General features: G+C 42.1%; 4 protein-coding genes across 4 annotated transcripts; 2 read left to right on the top strand and 2 right to left on the bottom strand.

The window, feature by feature from the left end:
• Positions 1-4,608: 4,608 nt before the first annotated feature.
• On the top strand, positions 4,609-6,622 carry LOC108157611 (general transcription factor IIF subunit 1-like). The gene is made up of 4 exons (XM_017289740.2): positions 4,609-4,734; positions 4,798-5,777; positions 5,830-6,294; positions 6,354-6,622. Exons 1-4 carry the CDS (start codon positions 4,705-4,707, stop codon positions 6,553-6,555), a joined length of 1,677 nt encoding a protein of 558 aa, XP_017145229.2. The 5' UTR covers positions 4,609-4,704; the 3' UTR covers positions 6,556-6,622.
• On the bottom strand, positions 6,618-8,380 carry LOC108157612. Its single transcript, XM_017289741.2, has 2 exons — positions 7,794-8,380; positions 6,618-7,734 (listed from the first exon to the last, which is right to left on the bottom strand). Exons 1-2 carry the CDS (start codon positions 8,266-8,268, stop codon positions 6,929-6,931), a joined length of 1,281 nt encoding a protein of 426 aa, XP_017145230.2. The 5' UTR covers positions 8,269-8,380; the 3' UTR covers positions 6,618-6,928.
• Positions 8,381-10,037: 1,657 nt separating this feature from the next.
• LOC117187369 (general transcription factor IIF subunit 1-like) lies at positions 10,038-12,023 on the top strand. The gene is made up of 4 exons (XM_033389893.1): positions 10,038-10,133; positions 10,197-11,176; positions 11,229-11,693; positions 11,753-12,023. The coding sequence occupies exons 1-4, from the start codon at positions 10,104-10,106 to the stop codon at positions 11,952-11,954; spliced, it is 1,677 nt and encodes a 558-aa protein (XP_033245784.1). The 5' UTR covers positions 10,038-10,103; the 3' UTR covers positions 11,955-12,023.
• Positions 12,017-13,777, bottom strand: LOC117187370. Its single transcript, XM_033389894.1, has 2 exons — positions 13,199-13,777; positions 12,017-13,139 (listed from the first exon to the last, which is right to left on the bottom strand). Exons 1-2 carry the CDS (start codon positions 13,671-13,673, stop codon positions 12,328-12,330), a joined length of 1,287 nt encoding a protein of 428 aa, XP_033245785.1. The 5' UTR covers positions 13,674-13,777; the 3' UTR covers positions 12,017-12,327.
• Between the last annotated feature and the right edge of the window lie 1,707 nt (positions 13,778-15,484).

Here is a 15,484-nt window from a genome sequence, read left to right on the forward strand (position 1 = left end):
CATGGCAACAAAAAGCTTTTTGGTATTGATTTAAATTAAAATTTTGCAATCCATTTGTGAATATTTACCAATGGAGTGAGATGCTGCTCTCGATAAGTTTCCTCTCCTTTGATTGCTATTCATCAATGAGGGGGAAACGATTGGTCAGTGCAATTAAAATCCTTGAGTTTTTCTTAAGTTTCTTAAGAGTTTTTCTCGTTGGACACTCGATTGTATCACTCATTGGATTTACGAGTATTGTCGATTGAGATAAAAGCCATAAAATGTACAAAGGAAGAACCCGAATAAAGTGCAACAAACGCTCGAAATTTCATTTTTTCTTTTCAGCAATTTCCCACCTCTTGTGGGGGCTTGTGGAGGTTAAGCACGCCTTGGTTACAAATTAAAAATTTGTCGTTTCAGTCGAATTTTCGGCACAAGAGTCAGCAGGAAGTCAGTCGAGCAGTCTGGCAGTGTGCCGCCCCGTGTCCTTGTAGCTGTAAATAAAATAGCCACAGTGGAGGCAAAAAGCCAATGCCCAGTCCACTGAACCAAAAACATATAAGGCAACTTCGTTGTCGATGTCGATGTTGATGTTGCTTTTTTTTTTGTTTGTTTGCTTTGGTTTCTCCTCTTTTTTTTGCGCCCTCTCCCCTGTTTTTATTCTCTTTGCTCATTTAGGCTCTTTTGTGTTGAAGTTGAGGGATCAAGGAAAGACAGTGTGAGAGGGGGAATGGTACATACATATGTATATAAATACAATACAAAATTAATACAACGCGCAATTATGAGCAACAAGCAAGAATGGGGAGAGGTCTACTCGAGCAAGTGCCGTGGTGCCCCAGGGCAATGTTGCAACATGGGCGCCAGAATCGTCAATTACTGCGGGCAGAGACATAACCGGACTGTGGTGTGATGATAGAAACTGTTCCACTACTTCAAGTACAAATATATTTGCTCAGTTCTGAATGATCCAGATGCTAGTAAATTTAATAAGAATATTATAAAATACTGCTTTAGAAGCTTAAACGAATAGCCATTACTGCTAATCGAATAAACTGAGGTTTTTTCATAAATACTCTTAACTCTATAATGTTGAATTTTACCTTAAACGTTTTAATAGAATTTGTTAAATATTTGATTAAAATTTCCCCTCTTAGGAATTTCAAAGTACAATTCCTAGAGCAGTTTCCACATATCAGCCGGACTTTAACAGCACATTGGACCCTTCCTTCATTGTCGTTATCGCTGCCATTTGGGCTTCACATTTTGGCACATTGTTGGCTTGAAAGACATTTATTTAATTGCCAGATGCCTGGGGGTACAGGAAGTACAGTGCGGAAAGGGGGCAACAACTGGCCAGACCAGACCGGGAAAAGAAACAGCACCAGAAACAGGACCAGAAACAGGACGAGAACCAGTGAAAAGCAACAAAAAAATACAAGCATATTAAATGCGACAATGGCGCCGACCGGAAGTAAAAATTATGTTGAAACTTTCTTTGTGTGTGTGTGTGTGTAAGCATGAGAGTGTGTCTGTGTGTCTACGTTTGTGGGGCGGTCATCATGATGTTACCAGGGCTTTGTTTCGGTTGTGTGTCCTCTGTTCTGCGGTTCATAAAAAGTCAATAAAGCGAGTTTATTTGTTGGAGTATGTCAACGTCATTTCTGTTGAAAAGTCATTAAATCAAACCCAAAGGGGGCCGGTCCATTACAAAATGTGAAATATAAAAAAACATAAAGTTGAAAATTTGTTTATGCAAATAGTTAATGGATAAATGCTGTAAAGAAAGGTGTAGGGTAGAATTATGTCATCTGATTGGGGATGGGATGGATGGGTAATAGATTTTGGTGTTTGGTGAAATCTCTAAGCTGTCGAAATATTTGCTTTTCAATTGCCTTTTGGCGTTTGCCAACTTTTCAAAGCCTCAATCTGCTGCCAAATTTTATTTGCAAATTAATTCCATTGCAATGCCAGAATCGATTTGCTTGAAGAATAAAGGAGGCATCGTAAATCTCACGCATAAAAATAAAGTAAAATGCCAAAAGACGGAGACATTTAGCAATTTAAAAGCGGAATAAATCACGTAATCCTTCATCTAGATGAAAGTGAGAGCAGAGAAGGACTTGTGCGCTCTTTGGAGCAGTCGACCCACTCCCTGCTGCCTGATGTATTGTGTAAATTGAGCGCAAAACTTTAGGGCTTTCTGAGAAATGGCGGCATTATTAAAGTCAGACGTGTACCCAGCAGAGAACTGCTTGCTGCTCCTTTATTTTATATTTTTTCCGCCCTTTTGTTGTCCATTAGCAATTTAGAATTTGCTAACCAGAAGGTTGCACAGGTGCGGTGGCAGTTGCAGTGGCAGGTTCAGGCAGTGGCAGCGGATTTTTCGTGCCAAATGCTGCTGCTCCTGGTGGCAAATGCGCAAAATTTTTCAACTATGAAGCGGCTTTGCCAGCGGCTCAATTGAAAGAGAGAGAGAGAGAGAGAGAGAGAGAGAGAGAGTGCGGTGGAGGTAGAGAGGGATAGATTGAAAGTGGGTGGGTGCTGGCAGGAGGAGAGACCTTTCCCTTGGCCAATGCGCCTGTCTGCATGCAAATATTTATGCATAAAGTTGGCTCTGTGCTCATTTTTTCCCTACCATATTTGTTGGCGCGGCTTCCACGCCCCCGATGTCCCATTCTCCAACCATGAGAGAATGGCCGTCGCCTCGTCTAGGCCATGTTTGTGGCTTTTGGTATTGTTTGCCAGCTGACAACAGTCGGCAAAAGTTTATGGCACCAGCGCTTCGGTGCGGCTGCCTCTGCCTCAGCCTTTAACTGTGCCTCAGATTCAGTTTCAGCTTTTGCCGGGCCCATAAATCATCTCTCTCTCCTTCATGCTGCCTGCTCTGTGGCAAGTTGGTTAACATGCCGCCGACTGCAAGCTTAGACAACTCTTACAATGCAATTCTTGGGTCCTCCCGGAGGCGTAGCCGATGGGTGGCCAAAATGCAATGCATGCAAATGTAAAACTGATTTGTTGTGACGCAGCTACAACAGACTGCAGAGAGATACGAGAGTGGCACGAGGCCCGGCAAAATTCCTCACCCACCCAGAGGCTGCACTCCATCAAATGGGTGCCACACAATGCCCAGGTCAATCCTCCGGACCAGCCCACGTCCGTAACCTGCAGCCAGGCCAGCAAACATTTGCGAAATTTTGTCATTTTGTGTCCGACAGTTAACCCATTGATGATGGGTGGGTGTAAATCCACACGGTCAAAGATTGAGGTGGAATTCAGGTATAATTGCAGTTAATTTGTTATGGAAAAACCATCTGGATATTCGCAGGATGATGTTATAAATTTAGAATTCATTTTTGAATATTTTTGGCAAATCTTTCTTGATCTCTTTTTCCAGCTAAGGGATTCACATTGAAATGCATATTGGATATAAATATATTGAACATAATCGAATCTTTTGCTGGGTTCCCTGTTTGATATTATTCGCTTTTGTATCCATACATATTTTTAAAGATGAAATGCAGCAGTAAATTCAGTAATAAGCTATCTATTTAATTCTACCAATATTCCTGATATCATTCGATCTGTTTTAAATATCTGAAACAATTGTCGTTACAATTTCTATTTTAATCCCATTTCACTTAAGTTCGATTTGTTTGCCAGCATAAACTACAAACATCAATACCCGCTCCCCCAGTGAGTCATGGGTTAAGCCCCATCCGTGAGTGTCAGCAACTTGTAGCCAGGGCCAAGTCCTCTGCTCTGTCTATGTATGCGTGTATCTGTGTGTCCTATGCTTTTGCAATAGTGTGTGTGTGTGTGTGACCCATGTGCGATTATCATCACGTAGCTGGAGCATTGCATTCATTTCACATGCCTCGCCGTGTGCCACTCGCCACACAAATTGCTGCTGCTGCTGCCACAGTTAATGTTGTTGTTACTGCCACAGTTTTTGCTGGTGCTGCTGCTGTTGCTGATGTTGCACCTCCTGCACTTTGTTATTGTCCTTCACGATTGACAGCTGTGCCCCGGCCCCAACCTCGGCCTAGGCCATGCCCTCAGACAGCTTTCTGTAATGCCCGGGCATCATGTGAGATGAATCCTTTCTTTTCCGACTCTGGTTTTGCCCCAAAAGTTGGCAATGCATCTAGGAACCAGAGATCCAACAGAGAATACTTGATCTTCTCAAAGAATACGAAGAGTCGCAAATGCATTTATTAATTGCAATTTAAACACTTAATTGCGTTTTTCAGGCAAAACGTTCCTTTTTTGTTTTTAGGTGCTCCCTTTTCGAAAGATGTCGTCGATATATTTCATTTTCACACGTCCTGTTAAACGCACAGTTTAGTGCTGTTAAGCGCAAAAAAGCCTCGTTGTATGGGACAGAGATTTTGTTGTATCGATAACTGAATCGGGCTGCGTCAGCTGTTGGCACAAAACTGCAGAATTTTGCTGCATTGACCAATAATTTCCGAAACAAATTAGAGGTTGAGTTACAAAAAATAAAGAGGCACTCCGGTAATTTTCTAGAAACAAATACGCAGACTTTGAAATATACCCCTGTATGTACATACAACGTGCGAATAGTAGGCCCCTCAGAAGGCCTGGACATTTTGCTCCGAATTTGGTAAAATAGTATTTAAAGAAAATAGTTGACTAGTACAAGTGTTCTATCATTCGTCAAAGTAACTCACAGCTATAAATACTGTTTTAGCGGAAAATATGTCGACAAACAATTGTAAAAGCTTGAAAGTAAGTTTTTCTTTTCATTATATAGATCTACAATGGATTTTATCAAATCCATCTACTATTTAGCGTCCAAGCGGTGCCAAAAGAAGCTGCAACACGGCAGTACCACCTATTCCATCAACCACAAAAGCTTGCAAATATTCGGCAAAGGATCTTAAAGATTCAGCAAAGGCTCTTGAAGATTCAGAAAACGCTCCTAAAGATGCTGTCAAGGAGTTCATAATTCGTGTGCCAAAGGTGCGCAACAGCCGCCATATAATGCGCTTCAATGACAATTTGAAGGTAGATTTCGCTGAATGGCAAAGTGCGAAGATGTCTCGGGAGAATAACAAGCATCTATTAATGGTCGAGGAAGAGAAAAAACCGAAATTTGGGGGCGGCACAGAGTACAATTGGCGTCAGTACGGGGGTGCACGCCGCAAGAAGAACGCCAGCGTGGTCGAAAAGTATAGACCGGAGGCACAGCCCTGGTTATTGCAAATCGATGGGAAAACGGGGAAAAAGTTCAAGGGCATTCGTACTGGGGAAGTGGGTGCGAATGCCGCATACTATGTGTTCACCCATGCCCCAGATGGTAGATTCAATGCGTACCCCCTCCATGAGTGGTACACGTTCCAGGCCATTGAGCGCTACAAAACCCTCACTTCGGAAGAGGTGGAGCTGGAGTTCGGTCGTCGCGAGAAATCGCTTAACTTCTTCAACCTGATGATGCGCCGTCGGTACCAGAACGACGAGGAGGAACAGGATGGCGATTCGGCTAAACTCCTTAAGGCAACCGATGAAGGAATCAGCGGTCTGAAGATCTCTGATGAGGTCGAGTGGATGGTCTCCTCGGGTGAATCCGAATCGGACGATGGAATCGAAGAAGTGAAGCAAAAAGAGAAGGAAAAAGAAAACGGCATCATCGATGCTACTGATGGCAAAAAGGCCAAGCCTAAGGGCAAAAAAGAAGTTAATATGAAGACGTTTTTCGAGGCTTTCGAAGACTCGGACGATGGTGACGAAGACAGTCGTGAAAGGGACTACATTTCCAGTTCCAGTGAAGAGTAAGCCTTCTATAATTATTAGAAATGCATACAAAGCATTTTTCTTCCACAGTGAACACGATCAAGAAGCCAAGGTGATCAAGGACCTAAAGGGAGTATCTGAAGAGGAAGCTCTACGAAAGCTGCTCAACTCAGACGAAGAAGATGATGATGAAAACTCGGATAACCAGAAAGACGAGATCCAGGAGGAGAATCCTGAGGACGGAGCATTTAGCAATCACATGGTGGAGACGCCATCAAATTTAAGCAGTGGAGAATCATCCATAGAATCCAGTGCCGACAGTTCAGACTCCGAAAAGGATCTCAGCAATGGGCCTCCTAGAAAGAGGGTCACCTTCAATGAGAAGGAGAAGCGAATGTATAACGCGGCCAAAAAGTCTTCCAGCAAAGACTCCACCAAGCGCATTGGCAGCACTCCGCGAAGTACTCGTAATCCTACAATTTCGAACAACGCGAGCGCTCCCAGGAAGAATATCAAGGCCCCACTGAACCCGTCTATATCTTTGCGTAAAATTAAGTAAGTTAACTATTGTTTATTTTTTAAAAGTACACTAATAAATATGGCTAACATTTCAGCCAATATGGCGTCAACGAGGAGGCAGTGATGCGCTACCTTAAGCGGAAGCCATTGACACCCACTGAGCTGCTCTCCAAGTTCCGAAACAAAGCCACAACCGACTCAAAAATTCGTCTGGTTGAGACCATGACGAAAATACTGAAGAAAATCGATCCCGTGAAGAATACCATTCAGGGAAAACTTTATTTCTCGATCAAATAGAAATTCCACCATCATATGTATACAAATGTTCTTATCAAAGCACAATAGGTATCAATAAATCAATTCAGTTTTTAAGCTTGTGTTGTTAATTAAGGAAAATATGAGCTTGACCTTAACATATTTTACATTCGACTTGCCAATGGGTATTCTGAACACTATCTTTAGGAAACTCTGATTTCTTAATTTGAAAGAATATTTATTTATTTGTATTTCTAACAATAATTATTCGTTTAATTAATTACAATTTTATTTTCTGGTGGCTGTCATACCGCTTACCCGATACCATACATACCATGGTAAATCTTTCGGCGTATTTCGTTTTCATTTGAATAAAAAAATACATCTTATGCGGTACTTCATTAAATTGAATTAATTATTCAAAGTATTCAGCTTCAAAGAGCGGATCAGGTACGGTAAAGGGACGCTCACGTATAAAATTTTCGCATATTTTAACGACTAACAAATTATAATACGGATTCGAAGTCCCAGTTCCTTGGTTGACATCTCCGAATGATTTTAAATGAACAGTAAGAACCAATGGATTCTCTGGTTGAACGTTATTATTCTTCAGAATATTAATGAGCGGACCAACAACGTTCTTGTTTGCTCTCCTACATCCAGAGACATCGAGATATCGGAGGTTCTTACACCCTCGGAGTAGGCCAAGGATTCCCGAGTTGGTTATTTTATTGGAGGATAGTATGATCACCTTCTGGAGCTGATCCGACTTGATGAAGTGCAAATATGTACTATTCAGATTGAAGAAGACAAGCGATTTTAGGGCTTTTAGTAGTCCGATGGTCTTGGCATTATTTTCATGGCTGGAGCCTTTGTCAGTGCAATACAAGCGCAGCGCCAGCAAGGTGTTTGAATAGCTCGTGACCGATCTGCCTAATATTTTGCCCAGTTCTATATCGGAGTTGCATTTAATGTGCAGTATTTTCAACTGCGGTAAGTACGGCATTTCGTTTGAAACACGTACAACCCTGATTTTCAAGAACCTCAGCTTGGGCCACAGCGGATCACGAATTAAAGTAGCCGGAAAGTTTATGTGAACGCTATCCAATTCTATAGTTTCAATCTGCGCCATGCCGCGGCAGAATTCGTAGATGTTGAACACAACGTCGACGTTCCTTATACATAAGTTCTTCAGTTGCGACAAATTGACGACTGGCAGTACTGAAATAGACACAGCAAATATGTACAATATGTATAAACATTTCAATGGCAAGACTTACCGTCTTTAGGGTTAAACGCAAACAATAGCAGGGCGATCAGTTCGGGGAGATTCATTAAGTCCGTTAAATCAATTGGAGTGTAGTCATTCCTCAATATCAGATTCTCCAGCTTCTCCAGTCCCACTAGCAACGGCTTAACCTCGTTCCAATACTCGTGGCGTATTGGAATGCTAAGTTCCTGCAAGTTGGGACAATATTCGGATGCCAGCTTGACGGCAGCCGAGGCAATCTGCGCTCTATAACACGAAAATTGCAGAACAGTTGAGCCGCATGCGGATAATATGAACGACCAGTCCTCAATAGGCAATCTCTCAATTTGTATTTTCTCGTAGCATTTGGTTTCGACGGCGTAAATGGCAATAGCCTCCTTAAATACTGGATGACTTTTGGCTAGACATTGTCTATCCTTCGTTTGCTCAAGGTATTTAAATATAGTGCTGATCATCTCCGGTGCTAGGTCCACAATATTCATCATTTTTCAACACAAATTATTACAAATTAGACGATTGTGTACGGAAATTAAATTTACATTCAATGCAAAAAACGGCATGTGCTGTAAGAGTGATTCGTAGGTTTGTTAACTAGACCCGGAAAGTATTTGCCAGTGTTGGAAAGGGGCCGACTGAATTAACCCATTACGGGCCACTCCTAATGGTCTTCCTCACTGATGAAATTTAAATACCAAAATAATCGTTTTTGGAAAAATATTAAAGTGTATCCCACGACCACAGTTATTAATTATTGCAATGAGTCATTGAGTTTGGTGGGCAGGTTGCAATCGCCTGCACTGTCTACATGTCATGTAACCTGGCCTTGGGCATGCATGACACCTCGGCAAAAATGATTAATTGCTGCTTGTTGGCTTCAATCCAATCCCTTTGAATTTTAATAGAATTTGGATCAAGAGCGCCGATAGTCTGGAGGATCAGCTGGTCGAGCTTGGATCATATCGATAATTACACTTCGGATTATGGTGTGGGCACACTGTTTCTCCTATTGGCAAAATAAAACAAAAAAGTAATGTGAAAAAGACGCATAAAATGCCTGAGCTCATAAAGAAAATCCCGCAATCTATGAAAATTAGAGTCCAGATATAACAACTAACATAAAAAAGGAATGTGCGTCTGTCGTGAAAGAGGAACCAGGAGAAAAGGCGGGGATTTGGAAATCCAGAGCATATTTATAATAATCTAAATGATCTGTCGCGCGCTGAGCGCAGGTCGCTCAGCAAGGTGCGGGCGCCTTGGGAGAAGATATTCAATGCGAGTCCGATCAAAGGCCATTGTCACCACAGAATCCAGCGAAACGCATAGGCTGGATACCGGTCGTCTAGCGATAATAATATAATACCAAATTATACCTCATACCACTTTGTTAACAAATGTGTCCTTTATGGTCTCAACCATAACTCAAACGAGGGGGAACGTTCTGAGTTGCTGCGGAGACCGCAACTCTACATTTATACCCGATACTTAGTCAGTATGGCTCTCCTCCGGCAGACGCCGCGAATATTAAACGACACGACAAAGAGTGCGTGCGAGAGAGACAGAAATCAGTCTGAGCGTGACGTCGGGCGCTGCGTAGCCACTGCAAATTGATTTCTTGCTTTTGGCTACAAAAATGATCCGATCTGATCCAGATTCAGCAATCTGATAGATATGGTCATTATCTATGATTTTGCGTTTTTAGTTTTCTCGAATGTGCAATATTGTGGATGCAACAGATTTTCGTCCTTTGTGGGGGCGGAAGGAGGTGGGGCGAAATTCTGAGATATACGTTTTATAGTGAGATCTAACAGAAGTGCGGATACCAAATTTGGTTACTCTAGCCTTAATAGTCTCTGAGATTTGTGGATGCCCCAGATTTTCGTCCTTTGCGGGGGCGGAAGGCGGTGTGGCGAAATTTGGACACGAAACGGTCAAGGTCCGATATCACAGGATTGTGGATACCAAATTTGGTTGCTATGGCTCTTATAGGTTCTGAGATCCTTGAACTCATATTTTGCAATTGGCAAAACAGACCATGAAACCTGTGTGTTAGAGAGAGACAGAGCGAGAAAGAATGAAATTGTTTTCTTGATTCTGGCTATAATAATTATACGATCTGGTTGAGATTTTACACTCTAGAACATATAGTCATCCTCTACGATTCTGCGTACATACAACGTGCGAATAGTAGGCCCCTCAGAAGGCCTGGACATTTTGCTCCGAATTTGGTAAAATAGTATTTAAAGAAAATAGTTGACTAGTACAAGTGTTCTATCATTCGTCAAAGTAACTCACAGCTATAAATACTGTTATAGCGGAAAATATGTCGACAAACAATTGTAAAAGCTTGAAAGTAAGTTTTTCTTTTCATTATATAGATCTACAATGGATTTTATCAAATCCATCTACTATTTAGCGTCCAAGCGGTGCCAAAAGAAGCTGCAACACGGCAGTACCACCTATTCCATCAACCACAAAAGCTTGCAAATATTCGGCAAAGGATCTTAAAGATTCAGCAAAGGCTCTTGAAGATTCAGAAAACGCTCCTAAAGATGCTGTCAAGGAGTTCATAATTCGTGTGCCAAAGGTGCGCAACAGCCGCCATATAATGCGCTTCAATGACAATTTGAAGGTAGATTTCGCTGAATGGCAAAGTGCGAAGATGTCTCGGGAGAATAACAAGCATCTATTAATGGTCGAGGAAGAGAAAAAACCGAAATTTGGGGGCGGCACAGAGTACAATTGGCGTCAGTACGGGGGTGCACGCCGCAAGAAGAACGCCAGCGTGGTCGAAAAGTATAGACCGGAGGCACAGCCCTGGTTATTGCAAATCGATGGGAAAACGGGGAAAAAGTTCAAGGGCATTCGTACTGGGGAAGTGGGTGCGAATGCCGCATACTATGTGTTCACCCATGCCCCAGATGGTAGATTCAATGCGTACCCCCTCCATGAGTGGTACACGTTCCAGGCCATTGAGCGCTACAAAACCCTCACTTCGGAAGAGGTGGAGCTGGAGTTCGGTCGTCGCGAGAAATCGCTTAACTTCTTCAACCTGATGATGCGCCGTCGGTACCAGAACGACGAGGAGGAACAGGATGGCGATTCGGCTAAACTCCTTAAGGCAACCGATGAAGGAATCAGCGGTCTGAAGATCTCTGATGAGGTCGAGTGGATGGTCTCCTCGGGTGAATCCGAATCGGACGATGGAATCGAAGAAGTGAAGCAAAAAGAGAAGGAAAAAGAAAACGGCATCATCGATGCTACTGATGGCAAAAAGGCCAAGCCTAAGGGCAAAAAAGAAGTTAATATGAAGACGTTTTTCGAGGCTTTCGAAGACTCGGACGATGGTGACGAAGACAGTCGTGAAAGGGACTACATTTCCAGTTCCAGTGAAGAGTAAGCCTTCTATAATTATTAGAAATGCATACAAAGCATTTTTCTTCCACAGTGAACACGATCAAGAAGCCAAGGTGATCAAGGACCTAAAGGGAGTATCTGAAGAGGAAGCTCTACGAAAGCTGCTCAACTCAGACGAAGAAGATGATGATGAAAACTCGGATAACCAGAAAGACGAGATCCAGGAGGAGAATCCTGAGGACGGAGCATTTAGCAATCACATGGTGGAAACGCCATCAAATTTAAGCAGTGGAGAATCATCCATAGAATCCAGTGCCGACAGTTCAGACTCCGAAAAGGATCTCAGCAATGGGCCACCTAGAAAGAGGGTCACCTTCAATGAGAAGGAGAAGCGAATGTATAACGCGGCCAAAAAGTCTTCCAGCAAAGACTCCACCAAGCGCATTGGCAGCACTCCGCGAAGTACTCGTAATCCTACAATTTCGAACAACGCGAGCGCTCCCAGGAAGAATATCAAGGCCCCACTGAACCCGTCTATATCTTTGCGTAAAATTAAGTAAGTTAACTATTGTTTATTTTTTAAAAGTACACTAATAAATATGGCTAACATTTCAGCCAATATGGCGTCAACGAGGAGGCAGTGATGCGCTACCTTAAGCGGAAGCCATTGACACCCACTGAGCTGCTCTCCAAGTTCCGAAACAAAGCCACAACCGACTCAAAAATTCGTCTGGTTGGGACCATGACGAAAATACTGAAGAAAATCGATCCCGTGAAGAATACCATTCAGGGAAAACTTTATTTCTCGATCAAATAGAAATTCCACCATCATATGTATACAAATGTTCTTATCAAAGCACAATAGGTATCAATAAATCAATTCAGTTTTTAAGCTTGTGTTGTTAATTAAGGAAAATATGAGCTTGACCTTAACATATTTTACATTCGACTTGCCAATGGGTATTCTGAACACTATCTTTAGGAAACTCTGATTTCTTAATTTGAAAGAATATTTATTTATTTGTATTTCTAACAATAATTATTCGTTTAATTAATTACAATTTTATTTTCTGGTGGCTGTCATACCGCTTACCCGATACCATACATACCATGGTAAATCTTTCGGCGTATTTCGTTTTCATTTGAATAAAAAAATACATCTTATGCGGTACTTCATTAAATTGAATTAATTATTCATTCACAAAGTATTCAGCTTCAAAGAGCGGATCAGGTACGGTAAAGGGACGCTCACGTATAAAATTGTCGCATATTTTAACGACTAACAAATTATAATACGGATTCGAAGTCCCAGTTCCTTGGTTGACATCTCCGAATGATTTTAAATGAACAGTAAGAACCAATGGATTCTCTGGTTGAACGTTATTATTCTTCAGAATATTAATGAGCGGACCAACAACGTTCTTGTTTGCTCTCCTACATCCAGAGACATCGAGATATCGGAGGTTCTTACACCCTCGGAGTAGGCCAAGGATTCCCGAGTTGGTTATTTTATTGGAGGATAGTATGATCACCTTCTGGAGCTGATCCGACTTGATGAAGTGCAAATATGTACTATTCAGATTGAAGAAGACAAGCGATTTTAGGGCCTTTAGTTGTCCGATGGTCTTGGCATTATTTTCATGGCTGGAGCATTTGTCAGTGCAATACAAGCGCAGCGCGAGCAAGGTGTTTGAATAGCTCGTGACCGATCTGCCTAATATTTTGCCCAGTTCTATATCGGGGTTGCATTTAATGTGCAGTATTTTCAACTGCGGTAAGTACGGCATTTCGTTTGAAACACGTACAACCCTGATTTTCAGGAACCTCAGCTTGGGCCACAGCGGATCACGAATTAAAGTAGCCGGAAAGTTTATGTGAACGCTATCCAATTCTATAGTTTCAATCTGCGCCATGCCGCGGCAGAATTCGTAGATGTTGAACACAACGTCGACGTTCCTTATACATAAGTTCTTCAGTTGCGACAAATTGACGACTGGCAGTACTGAAATAGACACAGCAAATATGTACAATATGTATAAACATTTCAATGGCAAGACTTACCGTCTTTAGGGTTAAACGCAAACAATAGCAGGGTGATCAGTTCGGGGAGATTCATTAAGTCCGTTAAATCAATTGGAGTGTAGTCATTCCTCAATATCAGATTCTCCAGCTTCTCCAGTCCCACTAGCAACGGCTTAACCTCGTTCCAATACTCGTGGCGTATTGGAATGCTAAGTTCCTGCAAGTTGGGACAATATTCGGATGCCAGCTTGACGGCAGCCGAGGCAATCTGCGCTCTATAACACGAAAATTGCAGAACAGTTGAGCCGCATGCGGATAATATGAACGACCAGTCCTCAATAGGCAATCTCTCAATTTGTATTTTCTCGTAGCATTTGGTTTCGACGGCGTAAATGGCAATAGCCTCCTTAAATACTGGATGACTTTTGGCTAGACATTGTCTATCCTTCGTTTGCTCAAGGTATTTAAATATAGTGCTGATCATCTCCGGTGCTAGGTCCACAATATTCATCATTTTTAAACACAAATTATTACAAATTAGACGATTGTGTACGGAAATTAAATTTACATTCAATGCAAAAAACGGCACGTGCTGTAAAAGTGATTCGTAGGTTTGTTAACTAGACCCGGAAAGTATTTACCAGTGTTGGAAAGGGGCCGACTGAATTAACCCATTACGGGCCACTCCTAATGGTCTTCCTCACTGATGAAATTTAAATACCAAAATAATCGTTTTTGGAAAAATATTAAGGTGTATCCCACGACCACAGTTATTAACGAGGTGGAACGTTGTGAGTTGCTGCGGACACCGCAACTCTACAGTTATACCCGATACTAAGTCAGTATGGCTCTCCTGCGGCAGACGCCGCTAATACTGAACCACCCGACAAAGAGTGCGTGCGAGAGAGACAGAAAATCAGTCTGAGCGTGACGTCGGGCGCTGCGTAGCCACTGCAAATTGATTTCTTGCTTTTGGCTACAAAAATGATCCGATCTGATCCAGATTCAGCAATCTGATAGATATGGTCATTATCTATGATTTCGCGTTTTTAGTTTTCTCGAATGTGCAATATTGTGGCGGAAGGGGGTGGGGCGAAATTCTGAGATATACGTTTTATAGTGAGATCTAACAGAAGTGCGGATACCAAATTTGGTTACTCTAGCCTTAATAGTCTCTGAGATTTGTGGATGCCCCAGATTTTCGTCCTTTGCGGGGGCGGAAGGGGGTGTGGCGAAATTTGGACACGAAACGGTCAAGGTCCGATATCACAGGAGTGTGGATACCAAATTTGGTTGCTATGGCTCTTATAGGTTCTGAGATCCTTGAACTCATATTTTGCAATTGGCAAAACAGACCATGAAACCTGTGTGTTAGAGAGAGACAGAGCGACAAAGAATGAAATTGTTTTCTTGATTCTGGCTATAATAATTATACGATCTGGTTCAGATTTCGCAGATTTCGTTTCTTTTAAGTTCAGTTTCACGACTCGGATAGCGCTTGAAAAAATAGTTTATTAAGTGCTTTGCAGTTTTGTTCGTTCTATCGAAAGGAAAATTCCTTTTTAATTTCGATAAAACGCAATTTAATGAAATTTTTGGCGCTTAGCAAGCAACAAATCAAAAAGTAAAGCATACAAAAAATAAGAACAAATCAAATGCTCAAAGAAAAAACAAAAATCGTGCTGCGTGAACCATTCGGAAATACTTTTTCTGTGGCGCAATATGGCACAATACATCGAAAAGGGATGGGATGGATTCCCGAGGGGCCAACTTTTGGCTGGTAGGGTCTTGCCACAAATTTCTAGCAGCCGCGTAGCTGGACCAATACAAACACAGGGAAACAAAAATAAATCGCATGCAATATTTTTGTACTGTATACATATTTTTTATTTCACTAAAATCGTGACTCGACTTGATGGCTTTTTGGATTGTTGTTGCTGTTGTATCGGTTTGTGCTCGGGGAATGCAGTTGTTACTGTTTTTATACCCGATACTCAAAATGAGTATTGGGGTATATTAGATTTGTGGTAAAAGTGGATGTGTGTAACGTCCAGAAGGAATCGTTTCCGACCCCATAAAGTATATATATTCTTGATCAGCATCAATAGCCGAGTCGATTGGGCCCTGTCTGTCTGTCTGTCCGTCTGTCCGTCTGTCCGTCCGTCCGTCTGTCCGTCCCCTTCAGCGCCTAGTGCTCAAAGACTATAAGAGCTAGAGCAACGATGTTTTGGATCCAGACTTCTGTGATATGTCACTGCTACAAAAATATTTCAAAACTTCGCCCTGCCCACTTCCGCCCCCACAAAGGACGAAAATCTGTGGCAT

This window comes from Drosophila miranda, chromosome 2 (assembly GCF_003369915.1).
Source record: "Drosophila miranda strain MSH22 chromosome 2, D.miranda_PacBio2.1, whole genome shotgun sequence".
NCBI lineage: Eukaryota > Metazoa > Arthropoda > Insecta > Diptera > Drosophilidae > Drosophila > Drosophila miranda.

Excerpts from the sequence above, each read along its gene's own strand:
- LOC108157611 (XM_017289740.2), top strand. The coding sequence starts at position 4,705 with ATGTCGACAAACAATTGTAAAAGCTTGAAA. Across the intron at positions 4,735-4,797 it reads ACAATTGTAAAAGCTTGAAA|CGTCCAAGCGGTGCCAAAAG; the intron begins GTAAGTTTTTCT and ends TCTACTATTTAG. Across the intron at positions 6,295-6,353 it reads ATATCTTTGCGTAAAATTAA|CCAATATGGCGTCAACGAGG; the intron begins GTAAGTTAACTA and ends CTAACATTTCAG.
- LOC108157612 (XM_017289741.2), bottom strand. The coding sequence starts at position 8,268 with ATGATGAATATTGTGGACCTAGCACCGGAGATGATCAGCACTATATTT. Across the intron at positions 7,735-7,793 it reads TGCGTTTAACCCTAAAGACG|TACTGCCAGTCGTCAATTTG; the intron begins GTAAGTCTTGCC and ends TGTCTATTTCAG.
- LOC117187369 (XM_033389893.1), top strand. The coding sequence starts at position 10,104 with ATGTCGACAAACAATTGTAAAAGCTTGAAA. Across the intron at positions 11,177-11,228 it reads ATTTCCAGTTCCAGTGAAGA|TGAACACGATCAAGAAGCCA; the intron begins GTAAGCCTTCTA and ends TTTCTTCCACAG. Across the intron at positions 11,694-11,752 it reads ATATCTTTGCGTAAAATTAA|CCAATATGGCGTCAACGAGG; the intron begins GTAAGTTAACTA and ends CTAACATTTCAG.
- LOC117187370 (XM_033389894.1), bottom strand. The coding sequence starts at position 13,673 with ATGATGAATATTGTGGACCTAGCACCGGAGATGATCAGCACTATATTT. Across the intron at positions 13,140-13,198 it reads TGCGTTTAACCCTAAAGACG|TACTGCCAGTCGTCAATTTG; the intron begins GTAAGTCTTGCC and ends TGTCTATTTCAG.